General features: G+C 53.5%; 1 protein-coding gene across 4 annotated transcripts in view; it reads right to left on the bottom strand.

The window, feature by feature from the left end:
• Positions 1-18,389, bottom strand: part of TNS1 (tensin 1) — a gene marked incomplete at both ends in the record, with an annotated part of 220,739 nt that overhangs the window by 53,373 nt on the left and 148,977 nt on the right. For all 4 annotated transcript variants that reach the window (XM_080688952.1, XM_080688953.1, XM_080688954.1 and 1 more), the window contains one exon: positions 17,542-17,658. In XM_080688952.1, coding sequence (XP_080545078.1) covers positions 17,542-17,658 — 117 coding nt within the window. The remainder of the gene's footprint in view (positions 1-17,541; positions 17,659-18,389) is intronic.

Here is an 18,389-nt window from a genome sequence, read left to right as displayed (position 1 = left end):
GCACATTCCCTCTGCCCACCCCGTGCTCACTCAAGATGGACCACCACCCCAGACACGCCAACCTCCACCACCCAGCCATCCCTCCCACAAGGCTACGGGGGCTCTTCCGCGTCCCAGGGAGCAAACCCAGAAGGGACATCCACGCCAAAGGCACCCAGAGGCCACGGCTGTGTTGTCTCACCCCCTTGCCCGTCAGGTCCCAGGCACAGAAAGCACCCCGCCCCAGGCCAGCAAAGAGCCCTGAGGACACGCACAGGCGGCGGCTGCCCGGCAGCACACTTACTCTCTGGACGGAGAGGGAGAAAGGGGGAGAACCTCTCCGATTTGTTCCTTGGGCCTCAATCAAGTTTCAAATAATTCCTGCAGGGCTGCAACTCCAAGTGCTGTCTGTCCTGCTCAGCCTTACTCGGACTGTCAGGGGTGGGAGGAGCCCTGCACACACACACGCGCGCGCACACACACACACACAAACACACACACACACACACGCACGCACGCACACCACTCCCTCGCTCCAGAGCTCGCTCTCTCCCCCTCTCGGCTCACTCTGGCTTGTAGGAAGCCAGTGGGATAAAACTCTGTCTGTAATTTCAGCCAGCTGGGTCCCCAGGGCTTCACTTATCATCTGCAGCTATGTAGCTCTTCAATGACATCACAGTGGCTTCCCAAGCCCTCCAGCCGGACTGAGAAGTGGCCAGCCGTGCTGCACGCCCGGCCCCAGCTCGACCCTGCACCCCAGCCCAGCCCAGCCCCAAATCCAGGGCAGCCCCAGCACCCAGAGGCCAAGTGAGAAAGAAGAGGGAACCCAGAGCAGGGCGAGGCTGAGCCTGCAGCAGACGCACCGGGCTGCAAGGGCCAGAGCGAAAGAGAGTTCCTACAAGGGTACTGAGATTTATTTCCCCAAATTTTCCACATTTTTTTCCATTCCCAGCAAAAGGAAGGCCGAACAGATGACAACAATTTTCCAGCTGCTGAACAATAAGGTGGAAATCTTTTCTTTTTTTTTTTTTCTTTCACCCCCCACCCTCGGGGGGCAGAGTCCAGGAGCCAGGACACTTCCTTGGCTTAGAAGAGGGGGGGTAAAAGCTACAAGCCCCTGGGCTTTCCTGAGGGGCGGGGCTGTCCTGGGCAGGCCTCCTGGAGTGGGGGGCAGAGCCCCAGAGAGGAGCTTTAGGGCAAAGCTTTGGATTCTGGCCCAGCAGCCTCAACACATTGTGAAGCCTGGCCCTGGAATGCCAGTGGGCGTCTTGCTGGGGCCGCTGACCCTCCATTGCCTGTGATGCCCACAGCCCACTGGCTACTGGTGTTCTGTTTGTTCCCATGGGTGGAGATCATGAATGGCAGAGAGAAATACTCAGAGGAATCGAACATTAACCCTCGTCCCCACACCCAGGTCTATCGCCCCCAAGTTCCCACCATGATCCTGCTGTGCCCTAAAAGTGCCAGAAGTTTCCAGCTGACAGACATCAAGATGCCAAGTCCACACTCTCATCTGCATGTTGTTTGTGACTTATGTGGATCTCGGGTGGAACCCAGGGGCCTACCTCATGCTAGGCAAGTATTCAGCCACTGAGACACCCCCAGCCCTCACCACCTTTAAAGAAACCATGAAAAATGGGGAGAGAGTAGGACAATAGAAGGGTCCTGTGCCTCAGGCTCCAAACCGAGGAAGACCATAATAATTTGGATAAGCTATTGCAATGATCCCTTCACCTCTATAGAACCTTCTGAGACTGACCAACTAACTGACAAAGGGCAGCTTGAAATGGTAGTCAAGTCAGCCAGCCAGTCCCAGCCAGCCTGCCCACAGCAGTGCTGGCCTACATTCTATTCGCACACAACCTTCATATTTATTTACCCACCTGAATATCATCTCTATTATTGTTTTGTAAAGTTTCAAGATAAATTTGTGTGTGTATGTATTACTGAGGATTTAATCCAGAGGCCTTCCACCTCTGAGCTATAGTCCCACCCCTTTTTATTTTTATTTTGGGACAGGGTCTCAAGTGCTGGCCTCAAACTCAAGATCCTTCTGTCTCAGTCTTCCAAGTACTGGAATTATAGGTGTGCTTAACCTTGTCCAGCCTAATACAATTAATTTAGCTTAAACTAGCCTAAGTGTTGATATCTATGATATCACAGATTTGATGTGCAAAGTTCTTCCTCCCTTCCTTTCTTGAGATTAAAGTCAGGGGCATTCTACCTCCAAACTACACCCCAGCCCTTTTTATTTTATTTTATTATTATTTTGGGGGGGAAAAAGAGTCTCAGTAAGTTGCTGAGGCTTTTGCTAAGTTGCTTAGACTGGCCTCAAATCTGTGATCCTTCTGTCTCAGCCCCCCAAGTACTGGGATTACAGGCATGTACCACCATGCCTGGATTATTTTTCTAATATACACTCACACAGATACACCTAAAATCAGTTCATAGATAGTTATCATACTGGCCCATGCACTGTACTTTGGAGAATGCCACCATACGAGAGTTCCTACAAGTGGTGACCTGATCCACTGGTTCCGCACTACCCCCAGGTAGAGGCTGCACCAGACGCCCTTGTAGAGTTTTTATAAAAACTTTATCTCCAGGCCCCATCCTAGACCTACAAAGACAGAATTACCAGAGGGAGCCTGGGAATCTGAATTTTAAAGTCCCAGATGACAATTATAGACAGACAGGTTTGGCAGAACGGGTCCTAGCTGAACCTAAATACTTCCAGTTATGGGATCTTACTCTCTCCTGAAGCCTCCATACCAGCAGGGGAAACAAATTATCTTTACATGGCTGAATCAGGTGAATTTTAGTTCAAGTTAAGAAAAAACACCTTGGTACCCTGTCTTTTACATTAACCAGCCTTAAGATGCCCTTTGGGTGGCTCAGAACAAGCCAAGTTCCTCCCCACAGGCGCACTTCAAATACTGAATGAGGTGTGCTGTTCCCCCGACCCAAGCCTCCACTCTGACAGGTCACCTGGGCCTCGCATTCCCTCCCACTGCGCTCTCCACCTGCCGAGCGCTGGCTCCAGAGGCTCCTGGTCACTTGGAAGCGAAGGAACCAAGGGAAGGGCTCTCTGGTCTAACCCTAACCCAGCTCCCACTCTCTGGAAACCACGCTTTTGATAACCTAAGATCATGCCCAGTCCTTCTCACCCATGCCAACTCAGTGTCTGCCAAGAACACAGCGGCTAAGAACATGGCACTCCTGTGACTCTATCTCACTGGGCCTATACATATCACACCAATGTGTAAGCTACAGACCTGTCATCTGACCTGCCCCTTCTCGGCTAACAAAGCATGACATCAAATGTCCAGCAAGAGCAGAGTCTCACAAAATGACCCAGACTCCAAGGATGTGCGGGTCAACTGGCACACACAGGAACTGTCCCAGTACTTGGTCTGTTCTGTCTGCCCAGGCAGCTGAGCAGCCCCCACCCCTCAAGGCAGGCCTGAGTACTGTAATGAAACACGAGTTTTAGGGGAAGCAACTAGACCTGGAGATCTTCTGGAGTTTCCTCAGGTACCCAGGATTCCTTGAGACTCCAGATTTGCTGCTGCTGTGGACAGTCAGCCTAGGCCAACCCCACGCCCAGCCTGATTCTGTCAGGGAGAGGAAGAGAGTTTCTCACAGTCGCAGATGGTCAATGCTAGAGCCAAGATTATTGCCCAGGGTCTCTGGCTCCCAGAGGGAAGTCCTCCCCACTGAGCGGTCTGGTTCGAATCCCCTGAGCAGGCCAGTTGGAAGGGCATTGGAAGTCCCAGCACTTAAGGACTACAAAAATTTTCAGGTGTATCCATGAAAAGAAAGTAGAACACTGGCGGGTAATTCTCCAGTAAAGAAACGCTTTGTAACTATAGGTCAAACAAGTTGTCCCTCCCCTCCAGGAAGTCCTTCGGGACGGCAGACTCCAGCTGCAGGCTCACACAGAGCGGTCTCCTGGGCAGAAGGGAGCCCAGCTCCCTCAGCTGCCTCCTTGGGAGGCTCAACCCCTTCCTGTCGAGTTTTCTTTTCCTTGCAGATGTAGAAGCATCCTCCAGGCTAGATTCTTTGCTTTTCTTCTTAAGGAACAAAATGGCAGGGTGTTTGGGTTTCCATACTGCACTAGAACAGAAGCAGGGAGCAGGATGGTGCCCCCACTGGAGGGCTACTTTACAGCTTGCAAGTGGTGACATGGGTGAAGATGAGGAGCTAGAAGAGCCACCAGGGCCAGGTGTCTGGTAGTCCTCACCTGGAGGTGTGCCCAAGGGAAATATGGAACCATATCTGTAGGTGTTTCGGTTGTTGCATCTAGAGAGGATAGGCCAGGGGTGCTGCTAAGCTACCCACAATGAACAGAACAGCCCCCCCCCACAACAAGCCATTGCCAATTCAGAATGCCAATGGTGCCACAGCTGGGAAAGCCCAAGCTAGACAGAGAGAGGGGGAACTGAGGCATGAGACCCTGGGCTCTGGACCTAAACTCCTAGCCCTGGATTCAACCCCAGCTGTGTCACTCGTTGGCTGAATGACCTTGGCTTATATTTTCCTTTTCTTGGACCAGGGTTTCCAAAGTGATAAGAGAGGACAAGGAGAAAAGTTCTGAACTCTAAATCTTCTGGTTCTAAGGACAGGCTACCACCCCATGGAGCATAGTCCTGGAGGGGAGCCCGGAGCCAGGACACCAGCCCTGGCCCTCCTTACCCTTGCACCCGATGAGGAGTGCCCACCTGGTCCCAGAGGTCCTCAAGCTGTGTCCAGACAGAGGGGGGCAGGGAAAAGGAAAGATCTGAGAAGCTTTGAGCTTTCATATCAAAATCTGACCTCATCGCCCCTGGAGAAGGAGAATAACAACATCAAAGAACACTTGGCTGCTAACAATTTCTTTAAAGCAATCAAACGACACAAGGCAGGAGTCTCAGACAAGCAGCCAACGCATCGACTCTGACTACCGGGGAGATGTAAAGACGGGCGGTGAGAAGCCGGCCCACCAGCCACCCTCCCAGACCCCCGTGAGAAAGCAGCTTGCTGATGCACAAGCCCTGGCCCGGCCTCCCGGAGAACACAGGCTGGGGAGGCCGTCCATGGGTCGCCATGGGGGCAGGATGCCCGTGGCCTTGTGGGACAGTCTAGAGGGTTCAAATAACAGTGAGTCAAGAAAGACGTGGGGAGGAGAAAAGGCAGGTTGAGGCAAGACATACAAGTCCCCTTTGCACAAACAATGTCAGGGCCTTGTTGGAACCCTCTAAAACTTGCCTTGTTCTTCTACCGCCACTAGCCACGGTCTCTCGCCCTGCTGGACAGGGATGAGAGATGGAAGGATTCTCCTCAACTCCAAGAAAAGCTAGTCTTGCCAGCTGGTCTCATTTCTTACATCTTCAAAGGCAAGAGAGTTCTCCTGGTGTCAGACCTGCATGGCTCCCGCTGCAGCCGAAGCCCTCTGTCTGCCTGCACATCCCTAACCCAGTCGCTGAATGGTAAACAGACCCAGAGGAAGTACTGTCTGGGAGCCAAGGGGCCAGAGTACTAAGGGATGGTGCTGGATGGACCTCAGTTGACTCCTCTGTGCAATGGGAGCGTACAACCAGACCATCCCTGAAGTCCTGCCAGTTCTCGGAGCCCCAGGACTGTTCAGACTCGGTGGGCCTGGTTCCTCTCTCCTTCTTGCTCCTGCCTGGGTGGCTCCAGGCTGCAAACTCATCCAAGGCTATTTCTGCAGCAGCCTGGGAGCCCCTGGGGTTAGGACAGAAATGGTGACTTACAGGAAGTCTAAATACACATCAGCCAGCAGAGGTCCCGAGGGCCACGCAGGCCAATAAAGAGGCTAATTTATTTTCATCAGTGAAATGCTGAAACTTAATCCCTGAGCAAGCCGACCCGGCAGACAGCAGTGGGCAGCCCCCACCTAGAGCAGAATTAGGCCCCAGCCTCCCAGGCCTCTCCCCGCCCTGCCTCTGTCTGTCTGCAAGGGTCTCCAGGACACAGGGCTGGACAGGCAGAGTCCCATTTTAACTGGGCTCCTGAGCTCCAGGCCGCTAACCTTCAGCCTCGTGGGGAGGGGAGGCAGGGCTCCTGCCCTCATGAAGAAGTGGTGGGTATCAGAATCCAGGCTCTACCCCTACCTGGCTGGGTAAACACCAGCAGGTAACTTAAGCTCTCTGCTTATTTCTTCATCTCTGAAAAAGGAATAAGACCCAGAGTAGAGTCGTGAGGAGCAAAGGGCACACTGGGTGCATTACAGTAGCTCACACAGGGAGGGTTACGGAGGCGGGGAGGGAGATTTTCCTCTTAGTCCCTGGCCAACCACTGGCTGCAAAGTGAGATAATACAGCCCTGATGGAGGCCAAATGACCTCTATCAAACCTGTACATACATTCTCTCACCCGGCAATTCCATTTCTAGAAATTTGTATTATAGACTTGCACAAATACAAATAGTGTATCCACGAGGCTTTTCACAAGAATGTTTTCTAGAAACAGCAAAAGAGCAGAAGTGACCTAAATGTCCACGTTACTTAAATACAGTTTAAAATACTGGCTCAAAGAACAGCAGATAGGTACAGTGGAATATTATGCAACTGAACAAAATAAAGAGTATGTGTTATGCCGGGCGTGGTGGCGCACGCTTGTAATCCCCGCGCTTGGGAGGCGGAGACAGGAGGATAGCACAGGTTCGAAGCCAGCCGCGCTGGCGTAAGAGACCCTGTTTCGAAAATATAAAATAGGTCTGGGAGTGTAGCCCGGAGGTAGAAGGGCTTCCAGGAACCCCAGTACCACCAAAAAAAAAAAAAAAAAAAAAAAAAAAGAGTATGTGTTATCATGGAGAGATCTTCACCGTATATCATTTAATAATGGGAAAGCTTGGGGTAAAAGCCAAAGGTCAACTGAGGGCAAAGGGCACGGCTGGGACTTGACCCCGGGCAGCCTGAGCCTGGGAGCCTCTGCACTCAACCATGAAGGTCCAAGGACCTACCTACCCAACAGCCTGCTGTGCTCAAAGGATGTGAGCTTCTCAGCCCGCTCTGAGACACTCTCTTCATCCTAGTGAGGGCAGCCTCTGACTGACGCTGTGTGAGCTCAGCACTTTGGCAGGATTTTAGAGCATCTTATGCCAGGGAGAGGGGCACAGAGAAGAAAGGGATGTACATGGCATGAATCACCCATGAGCAGCAGGGGAAGTGGAGGGAGGGAGGCACCAAGAGAAAGGACTGATCATTTGCCAGATCCCAGGCCCACGGAAGCCATTTCCTGCAAATGGCCTCAGGACTGTCCATCAGACAGAAATCGGAGACTGAAGAGCGGGCCGGGCGGGGGGCTCTGTCACCGGATGGGAGGCCCCAGGTGGCAGAAGGAGGCACGGGCAGCTGCGGCCGGGCTCCGGGGAGGTTGCTGCCTCCCAAAGGCTGGTGGAGAGGTCGGCCCCAAAGCCAGGCCAGTAGGGAGCTAAATCCTGCCTAAGTGGTCACTAGCAGCAGCAAGCACCTGTGTGCCAACCTGGGGGCGAGGAAGAGGGCCAAGGCACTCCAGAGGCATGGCCAAGTGCAGCAAGGAACAGTCTAGAATAATCCAGAAAGAGAACTTTCCCATCCAGGGACTGGATACCCATGTGGGCTGAACCTAGCAGCCTGAGGGCATGAAGATGCAACCCAGGAGCCACAGGCCCCTCCAGAGCTGGCGGTGGCGTCAGCCTGGCCCGGCCCCAGTGGCACCTGAGCACCTGGCGGAGTCTCCACAGGCGCCCTGCCCAGGCCAGCAAGGAAAAGCAGCCGGGCCGGGTGTCTGTGCTGAAGGCCTGTCAGACCGCCAGGTGTACCAGGACAAGAAATCAGGGCTCTGCAGGGCCCATCGCTGCAGTTGGGTGTGCTTTCTTTTCTCTAAATCTGGAAAAGGCTGCTATAAAAAAAAAAAACTGAAAGCAAAACAAAATGGGGAGAAGGCCCTGCACCCCCACAATTGTAGAGGGGGATGGAGCCCCGGGCTCAGGTCCACTCAGATTGCGGGGCAGAGGACCCCCGGGGGACACTGGTCCCACCCGCAGCCACACACTGCAGCACCCGCTCACCCCACCTCTGCCTCTCCAGCACCCGCTAAAATCGTGCCCGCCACCCCGCCACGGCAGCCAGAGCAGCTGTACCAGGAAAGCCAGCCTGTGTCGCTTTGCCTGGTACTGTGCCGCTTTCCCTGTGGCCTCTACACTTTGAGCGATGTCCTCAGGCCACTTTTAGATTTGATAAACGGTTCTGTCTTAGGCGCATCTCTCCTGGCAGCACCCGTCTAAAGCCATCCCCTCCCGTTACCACTGCTCCGGACGGAGCACACACTTGACCCGGGCCCTTCCCCAGGCGTGGTCGGAGTGGCTGGTGCACTTCCCTATGCCCCCGCCACCCCTCTCCATCTCCAGGCAACCCCCAGACCTGGCTTTCTAGACCCCATGAGTGGCATCATGGCGCCCCTTATGGTTTGCATATGGAACGTCCCCCGCGTGAGCTCAGGTATTGGCAATTCAAACGTTCAGAGGCGAAATGATTGAGTCATGAGGGTTCTAATCTCCTCAGCGGGCAATCCGCAGAAGGATCAGTCATTTGGATGGGTTTATTGGCTGGTAACTTCGGCAGGTAGAGTGAGGCCGGCGGCGGCTGATCACGGGGGTGGCCTTGGGGACTTCCTATATCCCTCGACCCTCCCCTGTCCTCTCAGGTTCCAGCCTCCGTGATGTGAGAGCAGCGTCCTCCACACACCCGTGCATGCTAGGAGCCTGCCCAGGGGCCTGGACCTCTGGGAATATTTCCTCCTCCAAGTTCTGTGTGTCGGGTGTTTGGGTCACAGTAGTGAGAATTCTGACTAAAACAGCATCCATCATGTAGAGGAAGCCATCAGCTGAGAGTTGGGGGGAAAGAAAGGAGAAAGGAGGGAGAGAAGTTAAGTGTTGGCATCTGGGGTTTGCATAGCTGAGCATAGTGGCGCATGCCTGTAATCCCAGTAATTGGAGGCTGAGACCGGAGGATCACAGGTTAGATGCCAGCCTAAGCAACTTTGCAAGACCCTGGGCAACCTAATAAGACCCTGTTTTCTTTTTGTGTGTATGTGGTGTTTGGGGATGGAACCCAGGGGCATTCGACTTCTGAGCTACACCCCCTGCCCTATTTTTTATTCATTATTTTGAAACAGGGTCTCATTAAATTACAGAGGGCCTCACTAGCTGAGGCTATCTGCGAACTGTGATCCTCCGGTCTCAGCCTCCCCGTATGCTGGGATTACAAGTGTGTGCCACCACGACGGGCTCGACTCTGTTTTCAAGATATAAAATAAAAGGTGCTCGGTGTAGCTCAGAGGTAGAATGCCTCTGGGTTCAATCCCCATTAACACAAAAAAATATTGTTAATAACCAGGTGTGGGGGGTGTATGCTTGTAATCTCAGCATTCGGGAGGCTGAAACCAGAGGATCATGGTTTGCAGACAGCCTCAGCTACTTAGTGAGGCCCTCTGCAACTTCGTGAGACCCTGTTTCAAAATAAAGAATAAAAAATAGGGCTGGGAGTAGAGCTCAGAGGTGGAATGTCCCCAGATTCATGCCCCAGTACCACACAAAAAAAATTATGATAATGTTAATAAAAAATAAAAATTAAATAGGAGAGAGAGGGGGGAGAGGGAGGAGAAAGAAAGTGAAGTAGTGTGGGTAAGAAAAAGACTTGACTAGTGGGAGGTCAAGTGTCTTTTCTTGGCTGTGATTAGAGTATGTTGGGGTCTTGACAGGTCTAACTAAACTGGAATGACGGGAGGGCTGCCGAGGGAGAGAGTGCACGCTCCCCTCCCAGCCTCCAGCTGGGAATCTGAGCACGCCAAGAGGGCAGACCGCGGCCCAGCTGCTGGCCAGGGGCTCTGGACCCGCTGCGCATGGCTCCGGCCTCCACCTCACCCGACGGCAGAGATTACTGAGGACCAAAGGCCCATTCACTGGGGAGGCGATTGGCCTGCTGCGCCCTCCCTGTGCAGACACTGCTCCCGGCCTGCCAGCTGCAGGGAAGGCGGGCTGGCCGAGGGTCCCAGGACACAAGGACGAATACACACCCAGCCCACAAGAAGCAGCGCTGAGCAGGTGGCCAGCAGACACAGGTCAGGGGTAGCGGCTTCTTTTCCCACAAGGTCATACTGACCTTGTGTCCCTTGTGTCTGAATTCACTAAACCAGGAGAGGACCCCCTTCTTGGAAAGGAGAAGGAACCCAGAATCCTCCTCGGGCAGCCACGCCTCCATGTGCCTGTCACTGTCTTCATCCCACTAAAATGGCTAGAATGGTGGAGAAGCAGAGAAACTAGAAGCCTAGTAAATTCCTGATAATTTTATACAATGGGGCAGCCACTTTGGAAAACAGTTTAGCAGTTTCTCAAATGATTAAACATAGTTATTCAAAGGAACGCGCAACTCTACTTCTAGATAAACCCAAGAGAAATGAAAACATAAGTCCACATAAATGTATATTTATCCACATAAATGTGCATAGCAGCATTCTTTGTAATAACCCCAAAGTAGAAACAACACAAATGTTCATCAACAAATATTAATGTATACACAAAATATGATCCAATGGAATATTATTCAGCAACAAAAATGAACAAAGTACTGATATGTGCTACAAGATGGATGGATCCTGAAAACATTATGTTAAGTGAGAGAAGCCAGACAGGAAAGAAGGCATATTGCATAACTCCATTTACAAGAAATGTCCAGAGAAGCAGGGTACAATGGTGCATGCCTGTAACCCCAGTGCTTGGGAGGCTGAGACAAGAGGATCCCAGCCTCAGCAACTTGGTGAGGCCCTCTTCAACTTAGTGAGACCCTGTTTCAAAATAAAAACTAAATATAGGCTGGGGATGTAGCTCAGAGGTTGAATACCCCTGGGTTCAATTCCCAGTAACACTAACGCTAATACACACACACACACACACACACACACACACACACACACACACACACAAAGAGCGAGGAAAAAGAAAGAAAAATGTCCAGAAAAGACAAATCTATAGAAACAGAAAGTAGATGAGGGGGGCAGGAGTAAGGGGAAGAAATGGGGAATGATTACTTTTGGGTATTAGGGGGTGATAAAAATGTTCTAAACTTATGGTGATGATTGTAGCCTAAATGCACTACAACCCATTCACTTATGTGGGTCATTTTAGATAAAGTTATGGTATTATATTAATATGGCTGTGGGTTTTTTTCAAAGAATAAAATGGTCAGACACTCTTTCGAGGCTCTAACCTGTACCCCACACGTACATATGAGGTACAAGAAGAGCAGGAAGTGGGAGGATTCTGGAGAGTGTGCAGTTTGGCTGCCAGTCCCATCCTGCTGGAGGCAGCACTCTGGTGATGAAGCCACCTCAGTCAGACACCATTATGAACAGAGGTTCCTGCCCACTCACCCTGCAGAGGTAGCGTAGCCAAGATACGTGTTATCATTGGATGGAGCCAGATGGATGGGGCTGTTTGTTATCACAGCGTCACTGTCACTGATACTGACTTCAACTGACTGAGGCAGCCACTGGGTCTTTGCTTATTGGGGCTCACAGGTTGGTAAGGTCCGAGAGAGAAGCTTAGCGGAACCAGCTCAGTTCCTCACCAGCCACACATAGGACCACTAGTCAAGCTCAAATAAATGGTAAGGAACATCATCTACTTTAACACTCATTTTATCAGGAATAAAGAAGACCCAGGGAAAAGGAGTCCCCATGGGCATCCAGAACCGGCACCACCTCACAGGCTGATGTCTGTCTGTGTCTGTCTACCTTTTTATGTTGCTCTTTAGTTCCTCTTTCCCTCTTTTCTCTCTCTCTCAAAAAAAAGAAAAGAAAAAAAAAAAAGAAATGAGAGCTCTGGATGAGCCCAGCTCAGGGGAAGTCACCACAGACCAGGGGTTCCTGGCCCAGGAAGGAGATCCTTCCCCAACTCACAGAGCTGGGGGCAGAAACTCCTTCTCATGGGCCCTGAGAGCTGACAAGCTTGTGCACAAAACAAAGCCCCCTTGTCTCCAGCCCCTGGCTCTGCTGCAGCTCCCCAAGGACAAAGAGGGGCTGTGGGCTCACATGGGTGAAACCCAGGTCGGGTGGACACCACCTGCTGGCCACTGCAGCCAGGCCCAAAGATGTGCTTTCTCCATCTTTTTTCTGACCTGAGAAATCTGCCTCTCTGCCCTCAGTTACCCAAGACCAGCCCCCCATCCCATCCTATAAAAGACTCCGTGCCCAGGGAGGTTGGGGGCGGGTGGCAGTGATGGGGTGGGGGGGGGTGGGGGGGCTCGGGCCTGTTCAGTCTCTGTGCCTCTCAGAAGCAGAGGGCAGCTGGCTGCCCCTGCTCTCAGAGCTGCTTCCAAGAACGCCAGCCCTGGATTGCTTTGGAGAAACTTGGAGACTGCTTTGTGCAGCGCAGGCCAACAAAACACAGCCCCGCTCCCACCCACGAGGCACTGGGGCCTGGGCGCGGGGCTTCGGGACTCAAGCCAAGGAGCTAATGGGGCTTCTGGAGGCCATGAAGCTGGTGTCAGCCAGAGCGCTGAGCTGGCAGGCTCCAGACCAAATCGGAGGCAGAGGCAGCCCACAAAGGAAGAGGTGGAGTCAGTCCGCTTCCAGACCCTCACTTCCTCCCGCCAGGCCCCAGGCCCAGGGCATCAGCTGTGTGCTACCCAGGAAACTCCTTGCCAGGCCAGAGGACTGAAGTGTCCCTCAGGCCTCTGTTGCTGTCCTAACCGCCCTCCAGACCTCAGAATGTGACTGTTTGGAGGTGGGGTCTTTAAAGGGTGATTAAGGTGAAATGAAGTCATTAAGGTGGGCCCTGCTCCACTGTGACTGCTGTCCTGATGGGAGAGATGAAGGCAGACAGGCACAGGGAGCCCACGTGTGGATCCAGGGAGAAGACGGCCTCTACAGGCCGAGGAGACAGGGCCCGGAGCAGCCAGCCCTGCCCACACGCTGACCACTGACCTCTGCCTCCAGAACTACTAAAGAGGTCCTCCACAACCTAGTGAGATCCTGTTTCGAAGTAAAACATAAAATAGGGCCGGGGGTGCAGCTCAGAGGTAGAACACCTCTGGATTCAATCCCCAGTACCACAAAAACAAACAAAAAAGAGCTATGAGAAATTAATGTTTGTTGTTTAAGCACCCAGCCTGTGGTACCTTGTTACGGCAGCTGGAGGAGATGAAGACCCAAGCCTTAGAGTACAGTAGAGGACGCTGCTCTGAAAGACAAGAATTCCCCAGGCCAGCAGGCACTCCCATGGCCTGGAACCACGGGTCCCGTCTAAAGGTCCCCAAACTGAATGGCTTACCACCCCCTTTCCAAATAAAAAAATTACTTAGCACCCCCCTGTGCACTTACCACCCTTAATTTTTACTCGATTCCCCAATTGTGCCAGAGGCTGCTACTGCCCCCCTAAGATTGTTTTGGCGCCCCCCCCCCAGCCCAAGGTCATTGTTGACTTTGGGAACCTATGGAGACTCTAGTCAGAGGGCCTTGACATTGAACTTCTATCCCATCTCATTTTTCTTCTTCCTCTTCTTTTTCCTCTTCCCCTTCCCCTTCCCCTTCCTCTTCCTCTTCTTCTTCATGGTGCTAGGAATTGAACCCAGGGCCTCACACATACTAGGCAAGTGCTCTACCACTGAGCTACGTCCCCAGCCCCCACACCCCCTTTTCTTGAGAGACAGTCTAGCTACGTTGCCCACATGCCCACATGCGTGCACGGCCACGCCTGGCCCAGCTCCTCCTCCACCTTCCCTCTCCTTCCGCCTAAGCAGATGAGCTAAACGGCCGCCCACAGCCACCACGGCTTCAGTACACTATGCAGAGTCACAGCCACTCCTCTTTGCGTGGATCTATTTCCTGGACTTGCCTTGTGTGGTAGTGAGCTCCCTGTCGTATGGACTGGACACTGTCCTGAAGGAATCAGCTGGATTAGGGAATGTGGGCCGGGAGGGCTGACTGGCTGGGCTTGGAGGGAAAGGGACTCGAGGGAAACACACCTGGATTCCATCATTAGCACAACCGCTCACCTCAGGTCCCCGCTAACATGCCCCCACCTCTGCAGGCTGTGGGTCTCCATGAGGACAGTGGGGTCGCCGCAGCCTGAGCTGGTAGTTCCATTCATGGAGGTCTCCTGCCCCTGTGGTAAGCCCTTGCTATGATAGGAGGGCATCCCGGCTGGCCTTAAGATCATCTTGGGCCGCGCCAGCCTGAGAGGTCAGACTACAGAGAACCAGGAGTCCTGATACGGATCTTCAAGACTAAGTGGGGTGTCCTGAGGGGCTGAAGGAAGCCCTAAATGTCACTGTGCCCCGTGTCCTATACTGAACTTGAAACTAGGGGAAGGAAGGGGTTAAGCAGGGCAGCTCCTGGGACCTGACTAACCCAGGGTCCCCCGGAGCTCTGCACCCTGAGCTGCCAGGAGCAGGGCAAGGCGGGGACATGGTCACTCGAGAGGACACAGGCCACAGATGATATCAGCTCCTGCCTGCCTGGCTCAGTGCCCTGCCTCCCCCTTGCAGCCACCCAGTGGGCTCCAGAGGACTGGCCGCCTTCTCCTGTCCCCTCCTTCAGCCCATCTGAAATAGAAGTTACAAGCTGGCTGCTTCCAGCGAGGCCCTGTCTCACCTATCTGGAGAGTCTGGAGTGAGCCACCTGTGGGGAGGCCCAACTGATCCCTGCGTCGAAGTCCTGCTAGTGCCTACCACGGGAAGCCTGTGGTCTCAGGGTGCACCACCCATCTCGCTAACCCCTCCCTCACCCTGTGTGGTGGGATCAGAGAGAGGCAGACCCCCCCGCAAGCTCAACGAGGATCCTGAGATTGCCACAGAGCCGGTGTCCTGGGGCTGTCAGCCACCCCAGAATGACACTGTGGTTAACGCTACGATCAGCTCCGCACCCAGAAGTACATCTGAGGATGCTGGGCCCTGCGGGGAGAAGGTGCTCCAGAAGGGAACAGGGAACTAAGATAGGTATCTGGACAAGTTACCAGCTTTACAATGTTGCACATAAAGAACATGCCATACCCAGGAAGGGTGGCCCATGCCTGTAACCCTGTGCTTGGGAAGCTGAAGGAGGAGGATCTCAGGTTTGAGGCCAGCCTCAGCAGCTTAGCAAGCCCCTCTGCGCTGACTAGCCTGGCAACCTCAAGCAGCTGCTGAACCCAACTGTGCCCCAGTCTCCCCACTGGGGTAAAATAACATGCCGGAGTTCTTATTTGACCTCGATACTACAATGCTTCTCATGAAAGCCGATACGGTAACCCAGGAGGTGGGTAGGAGCACTGTCCCAAGTTTGTGGATGCGGAAACACAGAAAGGTAAATACTTGGAGCAAAACGGCCAAGCTACGGAGGGGCATCGGGATCGGACCTTGCAGCCTGCTCACCCACAGCAAAGCACCTTCTGACAGCTGGCCCTGCCTGGGAAGCTCTGTGGCGGGCAGGCGAAGCCCATGGGCACCGAGTCACCCCACCAGGCCGTCCACCCTGCAGTCTCCAGCTCCAGGCATCTCCTGAACACCCTGGAGTCTTTCTTGGCTTTTAGGAACCCTCACCCCAGCTCACACATGGGGAAACTGAGGCTGCAGGGGTTGCCCACAACTAGGGACACACAGTCCTCCCACTCTCCTTTCTCTATCATTAGTCAGAGGACATTATTTTTATCTCTGGGCTGCAGAATGGAGAGCCCATCCAGGAGCAGGACAAGGATCTACAGTCAAAGGCCACCACTCTAGGCTGCCTCTGTCTTGTTCTCGGGCTCCTGTGGGGGATGCAGCCCCACGGCGGGCAGCGGGAGCAGGGGCTGGGCTGTCCCCTGGCAACTGTCCCAGCCCTAGCCAGTCCAGGCCAGGGGAGGGCACAGCAGAGCCATGAGCAGCTCCCTCCAGGCAGAGGGCCAGCTTCACAGGCTACAGACAGGAGCCCCTCTGTCCTATAGGACGAGCTGACCTTTAACAGCGCAAAGGTCCCGCTGGCTCCAGCCCCTGCCTGGGGACGCGGATCCAAGAGCCAGGGCCAAGGCCTTCACAAGCCAGCCTCTCCTCCCCTCTCCTGGCCTCTGCAGTCCCCAGCCTCCTCTTGCCCAGATCATCTCCTTCCTTCCTTCCTTCCTTCCAGCCCCATCTTCCCCACCTCCACTCCTCTTCACTTTAATTATTTTACCTTTTATTTGCCTGGCACTTAGTAGTTCACTAAATGTTTTTACATTTATCATCGCATTGAATCTGCATCAGAGAGAGACGAGAAAGCATTAAAAATTCCTCCGAACTGCCAAGCATTCTTGTTAAAAATGCAAACATCCCCAGAACATGACAATGAGGCTGGCAGCCGCCAGTGCCTCAGCTAATTCAGCTCGTCCTCTGCTTCCTCAGGGGCCACACAGCGCAAGGGGCGGGGGTAGAGCAGCACTTGGGGAGCATCCTGGTGGGGTGTCTCTGGCAAAGCACCCCAGAAGCAGACAGGGAACTAAGGTGGGTATCAGGACAAGTCGCCAACTTTACAATGTCGCACATAAAGAACACGGCCTCGCTGGGCATGGCGGCACACGCCTGTAACCCCAGTACTTGGGAGGGTGAGACAAGACGATTGTAGGTTTGAGGTCAGCCTCAGCAACTTCTCAAGACCCTCAGCAACTCAGCGAGACTGGTTCAAAATATGGGTGGGGTGTGTGTGAAACACACACACACACACACACACACACACACACACACACACAGAACATGCCTCCACAGAGCCCCGAGCTCTAGTTCTCCCTTTACCCCTCCCTCCTTGCTGAAATCAAGTGCTCATTCAGGTGCCTAGCTGTGAGGCTTTCAGAACGGAGCCATCGGTCCAAACCCTTGGTGAAGAACGTAGAGCCGGCTGATACAGAGGAAGGACAGAAAGTGGTCCACGGACCTGGTTCAATGGGGCGGAAAGTCCAGCGGTTAGCGCTGAGCATCCTTGAAAGGGCACATCTTGGGTCACTGGAGTAAATCAGAAGGTCTTGCCTTTCAGGGAGTCTTAGTTACCCCAAGTGAAAACAGAGGAGGGAGGACCAGACCGCCCTCCCAGTGCCAACATTCTGCGGTCCTATGACCAAATCAGGAAAACAAGCCCAGGGCCAAACCCCAGACAGGCATTGAAGAGTTCCTGGGCTCTGAGCATGTACATTTTCAGAGGCCTTGCCCCTATCCTATCATGCATATTCAAATGAGCCACATAAATAAACAGAACTCCTACATAATGCTGAAGGGCCGACCTGAGCTGCAGCTGGACCATTTGACATAATGTTAGGTTTTGTAGCTAAATTCAATATGCATTAATTTCAGTTTTGCAGATTTCTTTTCACATTTCAGAGCCGACTTGTTGGTTTCCAGCTCTCAAACATTTTCCTTGGCTCCTGATGAAAGCCGGTGGGCCCTGGGTGCTACGTCTGCATTCCCAGTACTCTGACCCCAGAGAACGCAGGCGGCTGGGAAGAGACTCAGTAGGGTTTAAGAGATGCAACGAACGCTGTGTTTGCGGTGCCGGGATATCACAAGTGAACGGGGGCTGGAAGCCACGGGTCCCCACCTACCCTCCATGCCATCTTCCCGGTGCCCGTTGAAGTTGTCGTAGGAATCCCAGCGGATGAGGGGGTCAGAGGTGTTGTAGTCCACGGACACACTAGGCCCATTCTCCAGGTGCTCCATGCCTGAGCAGGATGAGAGAGGTGGGGGCAGGCGGGAGACAGCAGGGAGAGGAAAAGGGATCAGCAGCTGGGAAAACAGAAAGCCAACAAGCTGCCCCGGGCCGCTCCCTGGGGGCTTCTCATGTTCGGGAGCCTGGTGGGGCGGAGCGGTGGCTTAAGTTGGATGGACAACCCAAGAGTTTGGTTTCTTGCATTCTTGAAAGGCTCATATCAGGTCATCGGGGTAAGTCAGGACAGGGCACTGAAGCCTGGAGACCCCCTAGGAGGGGGCCAGGAGCGCCCTCTGCTAAGTATCAGCTGCTCCCTCTTCTCTGTGTCCTTGGGGCAAGGTCAAGACACCAGAGAGCATGCCCTGGAGTGAGGACAGAGACTAGGCACAGGCTTGTCATGACTGCCAGGGGTCCAGGCGACAGGGGAATCGCAGCCTTGACAGGTAGAGCTCACAGACCCTCTAAGAGGTCACGCCCGGCACGCCCCTGCCTTCCTCTTAAGATGTTCTCCACTCCAGACAGACTCCTGCACAGGGAGGTCAAGTCTCCTCCCCATCTACAGAAAGCCGGCTCAGAGACAGCACGGCCGCAAGTCAGGCCTTCCAGGGCCAGCTGCCTCCTGGCCCGGCAGTCCCCCCTTTAGTCTAGACAGAGTACCTCTGCCTGGAACCTAACTTTATCGCTTCCACCCTACGCTCACATGAGGTGAACAACTGGTCTCCATACTTAGAGCTGAGATACTTT

The sequence above is a fragment of the Muscardinus avellanarius genome, assembly GCF_963383645.1.
Source record: "Muscardinus avellanarius genome assembly, chromosome: 2".
Lineage (NCBI taxonomy): Eukaryota > Metazoa > Chordata > Mammalia > Rodentia > Gliridae > Muscardinus > Muscardinus avellanarius.
The sequence above is the reverse complement of the archived record's forward strand: the minus strand, read 5'-3'. Positions and strand labels throughout refer to the sequence as shown.